Genomic DNA, 15940 nt, shown 5'->3' with positions numbered 1-15940 from the left:
TCTCGAGCCAACAACTCCCAGCATGCATTTGTGGTCATCTTTAGGGATGCTGATTTATCTCAATCATTTATGATCAATTACAATGAACAATTTCTGTAATATGATAAAGATTACTAGTAATTACTAGTGCGAAAAACGTAGTTTTAGCACAAAATTGACTTTATTAATTTGTTATGTTTTTTGGTGTGTAAATGTAGTATTTCAGTTGATGTAGTAGTTTATGTTTAGATCCAAGAAAGACACAGATCTAGAACTGTATACAATATTTATTGACAATGTAGTTATTTCAATAGTTTTCAAAGTAAAGATGAACACTGACTTTTTCAGGGTTTATATTAAAGAAGGGTACAGTTCAGGGAATGTTCTTGTGAATGGCATACACCAAGGGTTTTTTGCAAGGGTGTCGGCTAATAAAATAGCAGGAAGGATCAATGCTGCTGGGTGTGAAGTCCAGGACAGCAGGAGGCTAAGGCTTCTTCTGTGAGTGTGTGCAAACATGTACTCTGTCACCAACATGTGTCATTTAGTTGTTGTTTTTTTCTTTCTTTCTGTTTTTCAAAAGTCACTCTGCCCTTTCTTGTCCCAAAAGCCATTTCCATCTGATAGAAACCTTGTGTAGAACTTTAATACTTTCCATTCCAGAGACTTTCAATGACAAGCCATTTCCAAACCTGAACTCTGTACAGAGGAAGGGTTGCCATGAAGAAAAATCGACAGTCTTTTTCAGAGTCCATAGTGTGTATGTACTGTACGTAACCATTTAGTAGAGTATAAATGTGAAAATTTTGCCAAAATTGGATTTACAAGGTTTCAAACAACAGTGTGCATTTTTTTCTTTTCTTTTTTTTTTTTGTACAGAAGTATAAAAATACAGTATATAAAACAAAAACGCATTGTGATGTACAAACACGTTGAGCTGTAGGACTCATGAAGCTGACCTTGACCGCCAGTGGAGAGAGTGCTTTCAAATATTCAGTTATATTTTGGATAAACGATGCATGCGCGCACACACACACACACTCACACACACACCACCAATTTTTTCCTATTCTTAAATAATAGTAATTATATCATCATTAGATAATTGAGGTCTCTGACTTTTGAAGTAAGTGTGGTGGTTATGTTTTGCATATGTGCTATAATGTTACTACTGTACTGTTGGTTAAATGGTGTCATTTGACGTGCATTGTTGGGAAATTGACAAAAGAAGGAAAAAAATCTAAAATAATTACGACTGTATGTTGTTGTTAACAGTAATCCTGGATTTCACTGTGGCTGTCGTGCTGTTTTGAAGCACATGACAGTTTTGTCTGATACAAAGGCGTCTCACTCCTTATCACTTCAACCTCTCATCGTGTTTCTGTTTGTAAACATCTTGTTAGTTTGTTGATTTTTTTATGGACAGTGGTGTAATAAACCGCTATGGCTTCGTAGACACAGTAAAGCAAACCAAAAATAAATAAATAAACTACATTCATAAATAATGTTTACATTTTGGCAACAATAAAAACAATAAAAGTGATATAGTGACGCTGTGATATAAATTATTTACATTATTTTACATTTTACTCTCCTGTCTTCTGGAGTTATTACATTAAAGTGTTTTTTTTTTAAATATAAAGTATTTACATATAAGTGAACAAGACTTTAATATTTTCTCTTGTCTTGTCCATAATTGATGAAGTGTGTGGTTTTTACTGGGAGGTGATTTCAAATTTCAGTTAACATAGCCTTTTAATTCATTAAATGCCATTAAATAAAACACAGAAGTTGTTTGTAATTCATGACAAGAGATATAAAAAAACAGATTTGTGTTTGAGTGAAGTATTTACAAACTTTTTGTAAATAGTAGCAAACACATATGAATGATCATAATCCAAATCGAATAACTGAGGAGAAATTTATGCTGTTTGAGCCAAAAAAAACAAAAACAAAACTTTGTTAGTAGGAATTGATGTCACTGTGTTACCTAGGTGGATATTATTTTCAACAAACTCCAAAAAAAGCTCTAAATACAATAACAAAAATAAGAATTTTAAACAAATAAATTGGTACAGTGAGGCTATAACGTCCTGGGCTACATTTTAGTACATATTAATAAAAATCACTCTAGTACGTTGCTGTTTAACCATTGTTATAACTTTTACACACATTTTTATCGTGATTAAATCTACTGACCATTTCTCTCACCTTACATCTAAGCACCATGTGTCAGCGAACAGGACTGAACCAACCTTTATGGCTTCAAAGATTGTTTTACGTGTAAGCTCTCCTGTAAAAATGTCTGCTGTCCTAGCCGTTGTATATGCTGTGTGGGTTTCAAATGTAAAACTGAAAAAAAAAAATGGATGTAGATGAAAATCAAGTCCAGATTATAATTTTGATGATTAAGAAAAGGAGAAAAAAATATATATTTATATTTATAAATATTCCGTATATAATCTGCATTCATTATCTAATATTTAACTTTCATTTTTGTGCTTTTAATACTGTGTTACATTTCAGGGGGAATAAAATAAATCATTTTTAGCTCTAAAGAAAAGAAAGAAAAGCAAAAATAGAGCAGATTTTTTTTTTTGTTATAATTTATACTCAGTGCTATACAGTTGATATACATATTTAATTTACTTTAGTTAGGAACTCCCTCCTGTTGTCTACCCAAGACTCACATCCCATCTGAATTTGTTTTACTTTGTGGTTTGTTTTTTCCAGTTAGTCACTTGAGAGAATGTAGCTTCAGGTTGACTGTAACTCACGGGTCTATATCATGAAACGTATTGGTTTCTGGGAATAATTCAAAAGCATCAAAATGTCATGGCCAGAGTGATGTCACTAGAAGGGTTCTGGGTTTGATTCCACCTTGTCCCCAAATGCCTGGTTGGGTTGCGTCAGGAAGGGCATAAAACTGCCGAATCACTATGTGGTCGAAGTGATTATTTTCTTTTAGTAGTGAATAATGCTACTTTATTTTGATCAAAGACGTGATATTAGAAAATTGAGGCCTTGATACTTCAGTAAAAAATCAAGTAAAGGAATGAGGGTTTTTTTTTCTACTAATGGTACAGTTCAGGGTCATGTCAAACAATTTCTTTGTATTTAATGAAGTAATTTCCAACATAAAAAAACCATAAATATTTTAATATTGCACCATGAAAACAAAAGATGTAAAATCGAAACATTATCTTAAAGACCAGGCACCTTTTTGGATTGCAATCTTCTTCTTTTCGGAGTGAAGTCTTAGTTCCAGTCCGATGTTATATTCGGAGACAAAAGATTACATGAAACATTAAAACAAAAACAAAAAAATTGAGTAAGATATTTTCCTGTCACTGTCGTGTGTTTCTCTTTTTAGTTGACATAATAGAGCCAGTAAACTATATTGAAGAAAGAGAAGACTGTGGGGAAGATCATCCTGGACCATTTGTCAATAGAGTTTACGTCAGTCAATTCTGGGATGTTGATCTTAAGCTGTGAGGTGCGCCTTCGTAGACGGCTCTTCTTCTGAGTCATGTGACGCTCCAGTGTGTTTCGGCCAAAGTTGTGCCTGGCCAGCCCTGATTTGCGGTACTGCAGAGTCGAGCTGTCGTACTTGAGCATGGTATTTCGTGGGTCGTTGAGACCGAGAGCCAGCTCTGAGACACCCATATCATTTTTGATGTCCAGTGTGCTCAGAAGGATGTTTTCATGAGGGTCCATCTGTTCAAGCACAGCAGATGTGAATGTGGAGTGAGTGACTTTGAATAAAAATACCTGCATTACTTGAACCACTGAGGAATTTGAAACTTCCTAATGTAAAATACCTAATGTACTCTATCTCCATGTCCTTCTGATACTGTGCTGTAGCTTTGACTGAATACAGTGAGTACAAAAAAGACTAACTAACTGCGTCTTTTTGTTTCTCTCTCTGAATGTGCAACTTTAGGCTTTTGGCCCAATGTTTGGCCACAAAATGGGCAAAAAAAAATCTGGTTTTATTTTTTGTCAACACCGCTTGAAACACCTACACACTGTGAGCTGTAGTGTGTGAGTGTTTGCACATGTTGCACATGTGCGTAGGTGTGTGTACATGACAGAGTGAGGTAGTAGGAGGGCCTGAGATAATGTTGTCCTAAATAAATACTAATGAAAACACTCAGCCGGTTGACATTAATGATGTGTGAAATGACAGCAGTGGGGCCGCGGTGCATGGAGAGGCAGCCTGTTAAATATCAAGAGATCGATGTTGTAACAGAGATGTTATGTACTGTAAGTATGAGTACATGGTACTTATACGAGCTACACCAATGAACAGCACGATATAGTACTTGTGACATTGTTTTCCGTACCCTGTTCTTCTGATCACCCAGCCCGATCGCTGTGTCATCCACAAAGATTGGCTCCCACATGGATTCGTGCCCGTCCAGATCCCTCTGCTTCATTCTTGCATATAGAGTGTCGTCTCTGCCGACCACGTTCCCCACCAGCCACTAAAGTCAACCACAGAAGTTGTTAATTATGAGATCTGTCCGTGTCCATCAATACACTACAATACACAATAGTTTTGGATGCTATTTGCATGTGTTTAAGGATTAACTGTATTATACTGGCAAAGAGGGCAAACAATTATGAACTGTATTTTCTATATAGTTTTATGCTTAACTCCCATAATGCTTTGAAATTGAATACCTCTGAAAAAAAAATCCTAGGGATGTCTGATATTAACTTTTTGCTGAAATGCCGATATTGTCCAAACACCTAATTGCTGATTCCGATATCAGCCGATACCAATATATGCAGCTGTTTGCCCCCCAAACTGAGCTAAACATCTTAGCGATTCCGTGATGATGTTATCAGGTTTTCATTGTCGGAGGAAAAACTGATAAAGATTCTTACAGATATTACAACTGTGCTAATACCGGGCTGATATTATTTGACATCCCTAAAAATAACCAAGATGAATTTGTTTGATTTACTTTGTTTGGGTCCATCCTCAACTTTTCATTGTTAGCTATAGCTGTCTTCTTGGCTGCTTTTTTCTGTCGTTGCGGGCCCCGTCCAAAGAAGATGTAGTTGACCAGCGCGTACTCCAGCAGAGCCAGGAAGACGAAGACGAAGCAGCCCATCAGATACACGTCTATGGCCTTGACGTAGGGGATCTTGGGGAGGGTTTCTCTCAGATGGGTGTTGATGGTTGTCATGGTGAGCACAGTTGTGATACCTTACAGAGAAAACATGCCTTTAATTTTAGGTCTGTGTTTCTTGAGGAGTCTATGATCTGGTTGTTCAAATTGACAACTATATTTGTAAATTTGAACACATGAAAGTAAATATGTCAAGTCACTTCTCTGTTGAAGTTTGTTTCATTTTGACAATAGCGCAACGCTGCTGGTGAGCTACGCTAATTTGTAATGTAAACATGACAACAGTTAAAATTGATGATTTCCCACAGACAGTACGAGGAAATGTTCGGAATCGAGGAGAGCACGATTAACAAACTGAAACACGCTTCAACAATTAGAACGGTTTCGTTAAGGCCTTTACTGAACAAGGCTTCAATGGTAGAGATACTTTGAGATGTTTATTACTTAGGGTACAGTAACGGTTCTAGGTGAAGATTTTATTATTATTGTAATAAAAGCACAAAAATAGACTGTCCCAGTTTTTGTCAGGACTTTGTTTTGAAACGACAAGGCTTCACTGAGTGTAAGGCTTCAGCCATACACTCAGTGGTTCTCCCATGTCTCTGTGCCAGTTTTGATTCTTTCTATCTGCAGGGATTTTTTATGAGCGTCCTGATACTACGACTGTGTGCTGTGAGGATCAATGGAACTGAGGGTCTCTGTCACATGGCTTTCAACCATTGCACCCGGTGATAAGACATGTACCTTGAGCAGAGCCTCAATTTGAAATTCAAATGTCAACCTTGGTCTTGTTCATTAGGCGAGATTTCCCACTGAGAAAAGTTGTAGGCACTTTTCAAAAGCCTCACTCAGCGAGCTGTGGGGGAAATAATTGTCTGACTGACTTGGAATATCAATGTGTTGCTTATTCTGAGACCTGTCTTAACTTCTGAACGTTTTTTTTCTCCCTTATTTTTAAAACTAACCGCCAGCATTTTGGTGAATAATTACAGTGTTTATCTTTGTGTCATTATCTGTATGCTGAATAATCCTAATCAAGGATTTCCTGCAAATGAATAAAAACATTTTAGTTTTTTGCCTCGCAGGGCATTCATGGATCCTTCACATCCACCAGGGTCTGTTCTTTGAAGGCAGAAACCTTTCCTTTTTTTCCTTTTTTTTTGCTTAGCGATTTAGTAAACAATTAGTAAATAAATAGACTGTACAGCTGTCAGATGGCCTTTGCTCAAAATAGGATTTATCAACTCTCCAAAGCTGTCAGCCAAAGCTTAGCCAAACAGGCAGTGGATTTCTGCAACACTGTGAACATGTGATGCTGTTGCTGCAGGTTCACTTTAACGCCTGAAAACAGGTTAGAGCATTGGGACGTTGGAGTCCAGCCTAGTGGTGGTTTCAGTGGGGAATAAACACATATTTCCCAACTGCTGAACTCTTTCGATTTTGTAGAATTCCCCCTTTTTTTTCATCTAATTTCATTTGCGCCTCCCCCCAGGATCACTAAATGCAGCTTAGTCGTCAATCAGGGAAATTGCCTTGTCGACAAAAGCAAAGGGATGGATGGAATGGATTTCTGTGGATGGAGGACAGTGATCTTCACATAAACAGGGAAAATCATTATAGCATTTAAAAAAAAATACAAATACATCTAGTACTTAAATATAATTTCTTAAAATTATAAATATCAAATATGTTCTATATTGATGGAGGGTTTTTTTCTTTCTTGTTTAACTTCCTTCCGAGTTTCTCCACATACACTCGGCTCTCAACTTTAAATTCAATGTTATGAAAGTCGGCGTAATAGGCTAGAGCTGTGGCCTTTTCTTGGATTTCCCTGGTCAGTGTATTTCATTAAGCAGCCCTCACCTAGAGCCACTCTGGCAGCAGACGCATCGTAGTTGATCCAGAAGGAGACCCACGAGAGGATGGTAATAAGGATAGAAGGCATGTACGTCTGCAGGATGAAGTAGCCGATGTTTCTCTTCAGCTTAAAACTCAGGGACAGACGGGGGTAAGCACCTGAGGGGCAGTGAACAGGGAGGAGAAATATGAGGGAACAGCAAAGTCTGTGATGTCTAACCTGATCTTACCTTAGAAAAAACTTGTGGCACTGGTGAAACTACAACCATGGCTAAATAATAATAGTTTTTAGTTTTATGTAAATGTATCAATCAGACTAAAAGCTCATTCTTGGCAACCAAGTCCATAACCAGCCTGAAATGAAGATTCCATCCATGGTGAAGTTTACGATCCCTCCTTCCTTGGTTTGGTGCATAGCTAATAAGTAAATTGCTGTTTTTGTCCTGTGCACCGAAGTGAAGCATCAGCACTTGTTAGAATTAGCTGTTCCATTGCCTATGTGCACAGTATTGGAAGGGACTTGGTGTTTTGTCTGTTGAGGGTCTTTTGTTTTGCTTATCTCTGCTGAATTTCAAATGAGCACACAACGGGCTTTTGGTGAAGAAGAACTGTATCAGCACACACAATTTCCTCCTCTGGGGATTGACTGTGATTTTGGTTTAGTTGCACGACCAAATTACTGCTGGAGATGGGGACACACTTTAGGACAAACCAGAAGTTAGTGCAATATTCAGCACAGTTGCGGTAATTTACTAAAGACAAAAAAAAGAACGGTTAAAAAACGTAGAATCTTTCATTTATGATCGTGCAGGCCTCCGTCGTCCTCTGTCTCACCTTATATAAGTGTTATTATAGTTTATACATGCCATAATTCCTGTTTGTCAATCTGTGGTTATATGTCCGTCTTCTTTAAAATTACTGACCTCAGAAACTTTCATGGAATTTATAGCACAAATAAACACTAAGACTTGGTGACGTGCCAGGAGAAACTGCCCGGTCATCTGTCTGCTGTTTTCATAGATATTATATGCCACCTATAAAATATCACACTTAATAATTAATCTGATTATTAATCTGGATGCATTTTTAATTTATTTATTGATCAATTGGGATTTTAAAAAAATCAACATCCCTACATATGCTGTATTGTTGGTTTTAATTTGTGTCTTATCCAAATTCTGAAATTATAAATATGGAAAAATGTCAAGAAAATGAGATGAACTTAAACTCATACTTTAGCGTTGCTCATGGTGTGCAAAAATCAACATGCTTTTGACTATCTACTACAGCAACAACATTAATCTAATTAATCTCACAAATAGATTAACACTTAATTTTAACAGCCCTACATGAAAATAAACTATGAACAGCCCATAAATCTCAGCTCTTCCTGGAACCTCCACCATCACCACCGATTTACATAAAAGTGCCAGGATTATTTCTTGGTGAGGTGAGAAACAACTCAGGTGAAGACGAAACAAAGGAACGGTGAATATTTTATTCATGAGGGCAACAACAACATTATCCGTCCTGGCAGTGAAACGTGACACGTATGGCACTTATAATGGATAAATGCCCTGGCTGTTGTGCAGGCGTTTGCATTTCTGGTTGACCTCCAGCGTGGCCTCCCGATACCTCAGGAGACAGCACGTTACAAGGATTTCCCTGTTAAGTAGTACGATCAGAGAGTACTGCACTTGGGTTGACTTGCCCGCCGGCTTATTATTGGTGCAAACATGCACAGTTTCACTGCACAGTCGTCAGTGTGCATTATTATTTTAATAATGTTGTGTGTGTGTGTGCGTGTGTGTGTCCTCTGTGGAGAAAACAACCTCTTATTGTTGGAACCACCGCGCCTTTGCATTATTAATGGTGTGCTCTTATTCAGTACAGTAGCAACAGGGAAACTATTTAACCCAACCACTGTCCTGCATACGATCGCCTCTTTGCACAGCAGTTCTCTGTATATAAAAAGGGCGAGGAAATTAAATTTTTACTGCACAGGATGCTGTTTTGTATTTACTGGTAAATAAGTCGTGGTGTTTCCCATCTCCAGAGTGATTACTTCATTGTAAGGTTTGTGTGTCCGCGGTCATACGTTCATATACATCAAATTAGCAATTCTGGGAATCTGGGAAAACGTACTGTATGAGACATGTTTGGAGTACAGTACGTGTGTTGCTGTGAGTCTTATCATGATCAGCCTCAGTGGTTTCAGGAAACTCAGGTTAGTTGCATATTTTATGAGACGCTGGCTAAGCTGATGGGGTCGTTACCTGTGGAGAAGACGACATTCTTGGAGATGAGCTTATGATCCACAATGGAGAACTGGGGAAGTTCAATCTTGTCCACGCCTGTCACGGCGTTGTTTCCTCCTCGCCAGTAGAACTCTATGTCATCTGTTGTGTAACCATCTGCCGTGCAGAGCAAAGGAGGTATTACAGTTGTTTTTTAAGTATATTTCCTGTCATATTATAGGCATCAGTTCAGTGACATACAGAGTCAATAATTAAACATTAGGTTTTGGGTTTTTCTAACATCCCCTTGGTGATGACAAACAAACAATCCAAACGCAGTGGTAGAAATCATGGCTTTATGTTTGTTTGTGTGTTTCTGTGTGTCTCACTGTAGCTCACAGAAGGCAAAATCTTTCATTTATATTTGTTTTTCTCTCACAAAAATGCCACACGCAGTTTAATCAAACCCTGCAGGGACAAAAAACAAAATAATCTTCTTTTGAAAAACTCCATACAGACGTCCTGTCTTCCCGTACTTTTCCAATAACTGAATAATAAAAACTCTTGTTCAGAGCATGAATTATAAAACATACTTAAACATCCAACCTTTTATGTAGTAGCTTGGGAAAAACCTTCATACATGAAGTTTCTGTACTGTATACGAGTCGACTTATTATGCTCATCCCGTGAGCCGCTCCATTATTTATGCCATGAGTGAATGTGATTAAATAACCATGGAAAAAAGGGACAAAAAGTAAGAAGTAACTTCTATAGGGAGATGATTCTGATTTTTTTTTTTCTACCGTTGTGCAACACAGAGACTGTAGCGTTGAATGTCTGTGACTGTAGTTTGAACGCCTTGTGAAAACAAGAAGACTTCCTTCTCAGGTCTCTGTGACCACTGCCTAGTCAAATGCTGTTGATTGGGAAGTGAAACAGCGAGAGATAGAAATAACATGTGCGATGTGTGGGTGTGTAGATGGGGAAAAGGCAACATATGCAGCAGAAGAATTAGAATTTCAAATGAAGCTGATGGAAAGGTTAAACCGTGAGAATTCTGTCTATTTTTATCCTGGCTTTTTTGGAACAGTTCCTAATTTAATTTCAAGTCCTTTCTTATATAAATGACTGTAATTATTAATGTTGTTATTATTTTGTCTCTCTGCCTCCCACTCTTACCCTCCTACTTCCTTCTCACTCCTCCCCTCTCTGCTTAATTAATACTTGTGTGACCTATTTAGTTGCTGTGAATTATTAAAGCATATTCTCTGGTGTTTTCTTTCAGCGCACTCGCACTTTGACAACTCCTGCTCTTTTTGACCAGCGTTAACATGAGCGCTGGCCGATTTTCTCTTCCTTAAACCTGAAGATATGAAGCCAATTGACTTCAACAACGAATGCTATCTTTAGTTTATAAGGTTACAGAGGAAGACACTGGGAGGAAGGGTTTTTGTATATGTGAAGTTGAGGCTCGGGGAAGCACCAGCTTCTTTGCACATCATAAGTGTAGATGTAAATAAAATGTTGGAGATATAATGGAATAATGCAGGTTTGGTGCAGACTGGAATAATTCAATTGAAGAGACATGTCCTGCAGTGAGTGAAAAAGCCACACCTAAATATCCTTTATTGGAAGTTCACGCAAATCAGTATGTCAGCTCCCAGTAATTCATAGCCAGATTAGAACAGCCGACAGTTTTTCGATCACGTCATTATTTGTGTTTTTCCAAAAAACTTTCAATGTCAGATTTTTCTATTTGTCTGTGATGTGCCCTAAAAGCTCCCCCTGTTTAACAGTTCTTGTACTGCAACTAATACTTGGCTTTTAAGGTGAAGCTTTACAACTGTAGTGCAAAAGGCACCTTTCATAAAGGGTCCAGTAAAAGTATTAGTGGGTCGAAAAAAATAAAAATAAAAATTGTTCATGATACCATCAGAGGAAATAGCAATACAATACAACACAGAAGCTATTTAACTGGGCCCAGGCATATCTCCCTGCCCAGATCTGACTTTAGGCTTTTTTTTTTTATATCAAGATTATGAAATAATGTCTCAGTTGATTTGTTTCAGTGGGCATACAGTGGAAGGATAAAGGGAGATAAAACACCGGCTTTGATATTGTATTGGGTTTTATATAACTCTGTTCTTGGTAAGATAACACAAACCATCTACATCTAGGTACTGTAATCTGAGCAAAAAAAAAAAAAAAACAACAAAAAAAATTAAAGCAGAGTGAGTCCTTTTCAGCTGCACTTTTTTTTACAGTGTTTAATTAAAACCCTAACTAAACTGGTCAAACATGCATGTAATGGTTACATCAAATACCTCGCCGCCCGCCACCGCCATCCCTAGCACTCTAAATCTATGCCTCAGATGAATTTTTTATCCTCGCACATTTCAAAGCATCTTTAATGTCGTTCCTTGTGACCAATTAAAAATGTCTTCAAACCTTTTCGGTCTGCAGCAAACTGAGGCTTGTCGGCAAAGGAACATCTTCAGATAAGATAAATAAACTACCATGCAAGCCCAAGAGTGGGAACGGTTCACACCCCAGAGGAAGTGTGCAGTTTCTAAAAATGGCCTTTAATGGGCTTCGATAGTGAGTAAGAGATAGAACACGTAAGTGGCACTGCCATGTGATGAAGTCTGCTGGTGCAGAAAATACAGCTGTTACTTCCATTCTGTGTGTACCGTCACTGTAATAACATATTGTGCCTCTGTTTTGTTTTACTACCTTTCACAGAAACAGTTTGTTTTCACTACATGTAGGAGGAAATATCTAATAATTACTGCATATTTTTTATTTGTGATGCAACTTTAATTAATTTCGCAAGTTCCAAGTCGACTCGTGCAAGTGCTAGCCTGGCTTATCTGGGCACAAAAAGGCTCCCTGCGTACTTGTCACCATTTAGGGTTTATACGACAGCTGCTTATTATGAAGCCAACCTTACATCTTTGACAAGGACCTGCTTCCTGCGGAGGAAGAGCTACAGCAGCAACACAGCGTTATACATACACATTGTACACTGCACGGCGGTAACACTGTCCCAGAATACCATCAATTTAACCCTTTTAAATAATGCAGAGCGTGGTCTTTCCCTGCCGCCGTGGTCCTATTACATTAGTTTGAAGAAGTGCTGAGAACAGCAACACAACTTTTGGCTGACATGATTTGACCTCATAAGTGAAATACACGCCCTCTACTGGTGACACTGCAGGCAACCGTGTTCATGACTTTTATTGGCTATATATGTAATTGTATTAAATAAGATTTACAGGTAGTGGTTAGTATTCTGTGACTTTTGACCGTGTTCCCTTCTCTGGCCTGTGGGCTGCGCTGTGCCCTGTTCTATAAGTTTGCTTGAATAACAGTTTTATTTACTGTGAATCTCGTTAAAAATGTTTCCAGGAGAAACATGTTATTTATTTAGGTTTTTAGTTGGATTAATCGACACTGACTCCAGTACCAGTATTGGACAACCTGTATAATTAAATATACACTGCATTTACATAGAAAACGATGAGCAGACACAGACGATAGACACAGGAACAGCTAATCTGCAGGACTTCACTGTGACGTAAATGGGATTTCATATACACAAAAACATGGATTTTTTTTTTCCCATGTGTGTGGTAAAACACACACTACTGCACATGTGAACAGTACTGTGTACCATGGGTAAATATTTGGGGCTGCTACTTTTATATCCATGTATTCCTAATCCCTCATTATGCAAGACCTAATTAGATTATGCAAGACCTAATTAGATATAGAGATATAATCAACAAGTGTTTTTTTTTTTTTTTTGAGTTTGCAAAGTTCCTACGCTGCCAAATATATATCACATCACAAATATCACAAATATATACGTTTTATTTGCTTATTTTGTTTAAACATGTTACTGGTCAAAAGTTCCATAAACAATAGCTTGTATTTCTTGTTTTTTTTCCCATTTGCAATAATCATATAATTATATGATACAGATAATAAGATACAGTAACATTTTAAAGGGAATTCACTTATTGAAAAAAACAAAAAAGAAACAAATAAAATAAAAAAATAAATGAAAAATCTACAGAAGAGCACATTCTTCATGTCCACATTACTAATCCACTTGTTTTATTACAGAACTTTGATCTCTAAATCAATATCCATATTTAACTCACTTGTCTTTTTTTTAACTTTATTTATTTTCTGAGATTTTGCTTCAACTTACTTCTTCTAAAGCCTTGCAAAATAACTAGGAGTCTCCAAAATGAGGCATACATTTTCTCCGATAGACCAAACTACCTGCATCTCCAAGTTTAGAAGGTTTTTGTAGCATTAGTGTAAAAAGGCTGGGGCAGATTATGTTTAACATTTTAGTAAATCTGTGTTCAACTTTAAGTTACAAATTGTTGAGATCTCATCCAGACTCTGTGACAACAGACCAAACAGAGGCAGAAGAAATGGACGTCAAATGACACAGTTAAAGGGCTGCGTAGAAGGAGTCAGAATTTAAAGCTTTAAAATAGCCGACATGACGATCTTTATATTTCAGCTCTGACACAGCACGAAATATCAGTGAATTACAGATGGCAATAAATGTTACAAAAATAGGAAGCGTTTACTCACAGCTCTCTATCTCCAGTGTGCAGTTTTGCTCATCCAGAGGATATCTTCTCAGGTCCATCATACACGCAGCAGTGGTGGTGATCCTGAAAAGACAGACGAGTCAAACTGTATGGAGGAACCTCAACAAAAACAACAACGCAGTTATTTTTCACAAGGTTCAAAAGTAGTAGGAAATAATATTTATGTTGTAAGGATAGTTTTTAAAATCTATATCTGTACTTGTTCGTTTTGTCTAGATTATGTATATCTATTTATGTTGTAAGGATAGTTTTTAAATTCTATATCTGTACTTGTTCATTTTGTCTAGATTATGTATATCTATGTATATTTGTATATATTTATACAGAATATACAGCATATGTATATATGTATTTATCTATAAATCTTTTCTATTAATATTAATATCCATCCATCCATCCATCCACCTATCTATCAATCGATTGATAAATGCTGTCTGATTTGATACTTCATCAAATAACTACAGTGATTTAAAAACAAATGAATACTCGGTGACTCTTCTGTCTCTGATTTTGCCTGACCTTGTCAAAGTAATATCCAAAAATGTTTTTTTTTTTTTTTTTTTTTTTGTGAACTGACTGTGTCAGTATAAAAAAGTCCTTTCAGGATTAAAGCAGAAAAGCTAATCCTTCTGTCCTGTTTAAGCGTTGTTTGGATAATCCTACAGTTACTCTGTAAGGCTCCACCTGTGATGCAAGAAAGTACAAGCAGAATCTGGGCTGACGACAGCGGTGGTTGTTCACTGACAAATGCATTCGATATTGTCAGGAAATTGGTGATTAAGGGAAAACATGCTCCCATTTATTTGAAACACGGTAAAAATGAGAATAATTTCCGTTTTTATAATATTTGGGAAAATAACTGTTTGTAGTAACATTTTTGTAAAGTTGCAGTTCTCTCATTGAAGTATTTGAGATGCTGCTCTTCACCACTGTATCATGTTTGTCTGCCTTCGAATCTGTTTTTCACACTTTTGTTCACAATGACTTTATTTTTCCTAAAATTGAGATAAAAATCGTCCACAGTTAGCTGTTCCTGGCACCACTCCACATAAACAAAGAAAATAAAAAGACATGATTCATCCTGAGACCTTGATCTTTAAGCTAACGCAATTACTACCCCCCTCCCCCCCTTACCCCCGCATCTCTAGACAACAATGATCTTTAATAGCTATAGTATCCAGGGGATGTATAATGTATTACACATAAATAAAGCAGTGGCTGTTTCTTTTGGGAGACTGTCTAAATAGGAAGGCTGCTCTTTTTGTGTGTGTGTAGATAACTAGGGTCTGGTTAACAAAGACCTCAGATGATAGTACTCGACTCACTGGTCTCAGAAAAAACGTATATTGGATTGAACCTTAACCTTTTTCACTGCTGGTACCACATATCAACACCATGCGTTTAACAGAGTATGTTCACAGCGTGAGGCCCATAAAGGCTGTGGATTATGGACATGTCAGCAGGCCCTGAGGTGATTTTATAGACACATACAGGAGATCTGGTTCAAGTGACGATGGACCATAAATCTGACGCCTGAGGCTAAACAGCTGGAAGTTCCCCCTAAAGGAGGGAGAAATAAACCCTACAATAGCTTTGGTGATTTAAGACCCATTGATATTTATTGATGATATTTGATGCTTAATTTTCTCTGTGAGCTTTTTATCAGCCATGTTTTTTTTATCACCTCACACCTCGCTCCTCTGTGTTTACTGTCATGTGACTTCAGGAGCATCAGGTGAACTAACAAGGAGGCTCAGCTGGGCAGCAGCACTCACTCAAAGAGCAGAGTGAAATGACTGAGAGGAAAAGGGCCATGACTTTGCTTATATTTTGAGGGACAAAAACAACACAATGAATTATTTGACGCTGGATAATTCATGGCAGCATCCAAATCTAACATCCTAAAATGAAAATTAAGATAAGTGAATTGCTATTAGCCAGGAACTGTTTTGTCCACAGAGCCGGGGCTTCTGGGTAACTGCCCCATTGTATCCTGTGCACATGCATCACTGTAATGGTATTTGGCTCTATCAAAACAAATTGATAGGAATAGATCATAGAGGACAATCATAGCAGCCAGCCATGAGTCACT

The 15940-nt window shown here is 37.4% G+C and overlaps 1 protein-coding gene across 2 annotated transcripts in view; it reads right to left on the bottom strand.

Annotated features, from left to right (window-relative positions):
• Positions 1-248: 248 nt before the first annotated feature.
• gabrb2b (gamma-aminobutyric acid type A receptor subunit beta2b) overlaps positions 249-15940 on the bottom strand; it is a 36901-nt gene continuing 21209 nt past the window's right edge. For both annotated transcript variants that reach the window (XM_008332922.3, XM_025065674.1), the window contains 6 exons: positions 13829-13911; positions 9254-9391; positions 6984-7136; positions 4953-5197; positions 4326-4466; positions 249-3696 (listed from right to left, as the gene is read on the bottom strand). In XM_008332922.3, the coding sequence (XP_008331144.1) occupies positions 3349-3696; positions 4326-4466; positions 4953-5197; positions 6984-7136; positions 9254-9391; positions 13829-13911 (1108 nt within the window). In that variant the 3' untranslated portion in view covers positions 249-3348. The remainder of the gene's footprint in view (positions 3697-4325; positions 4467-4952; positions 5198-6983; positions 7137-9253; positions 9392-13828; positions 13912-15940) is intronic.

Source organism: Cynoglossus semilaevis, chromosome 19, assembly GCF_000523025.1.
Source record: "Cynoglossus semilaevis isolate Cse_v1.0 chromosome 19, Cse_v1.0, whole genome shotgun sequence".
NCBI lineage: Eukaryota > Metazoa > Chordata > Actinopteri > Pleuronectiformes > Cynoglossidae > Cynoglossus > Cynoglossus semilaevis.
This window is presented reverse-complemented; position numbering and strand designations above follow the sequence as displayed.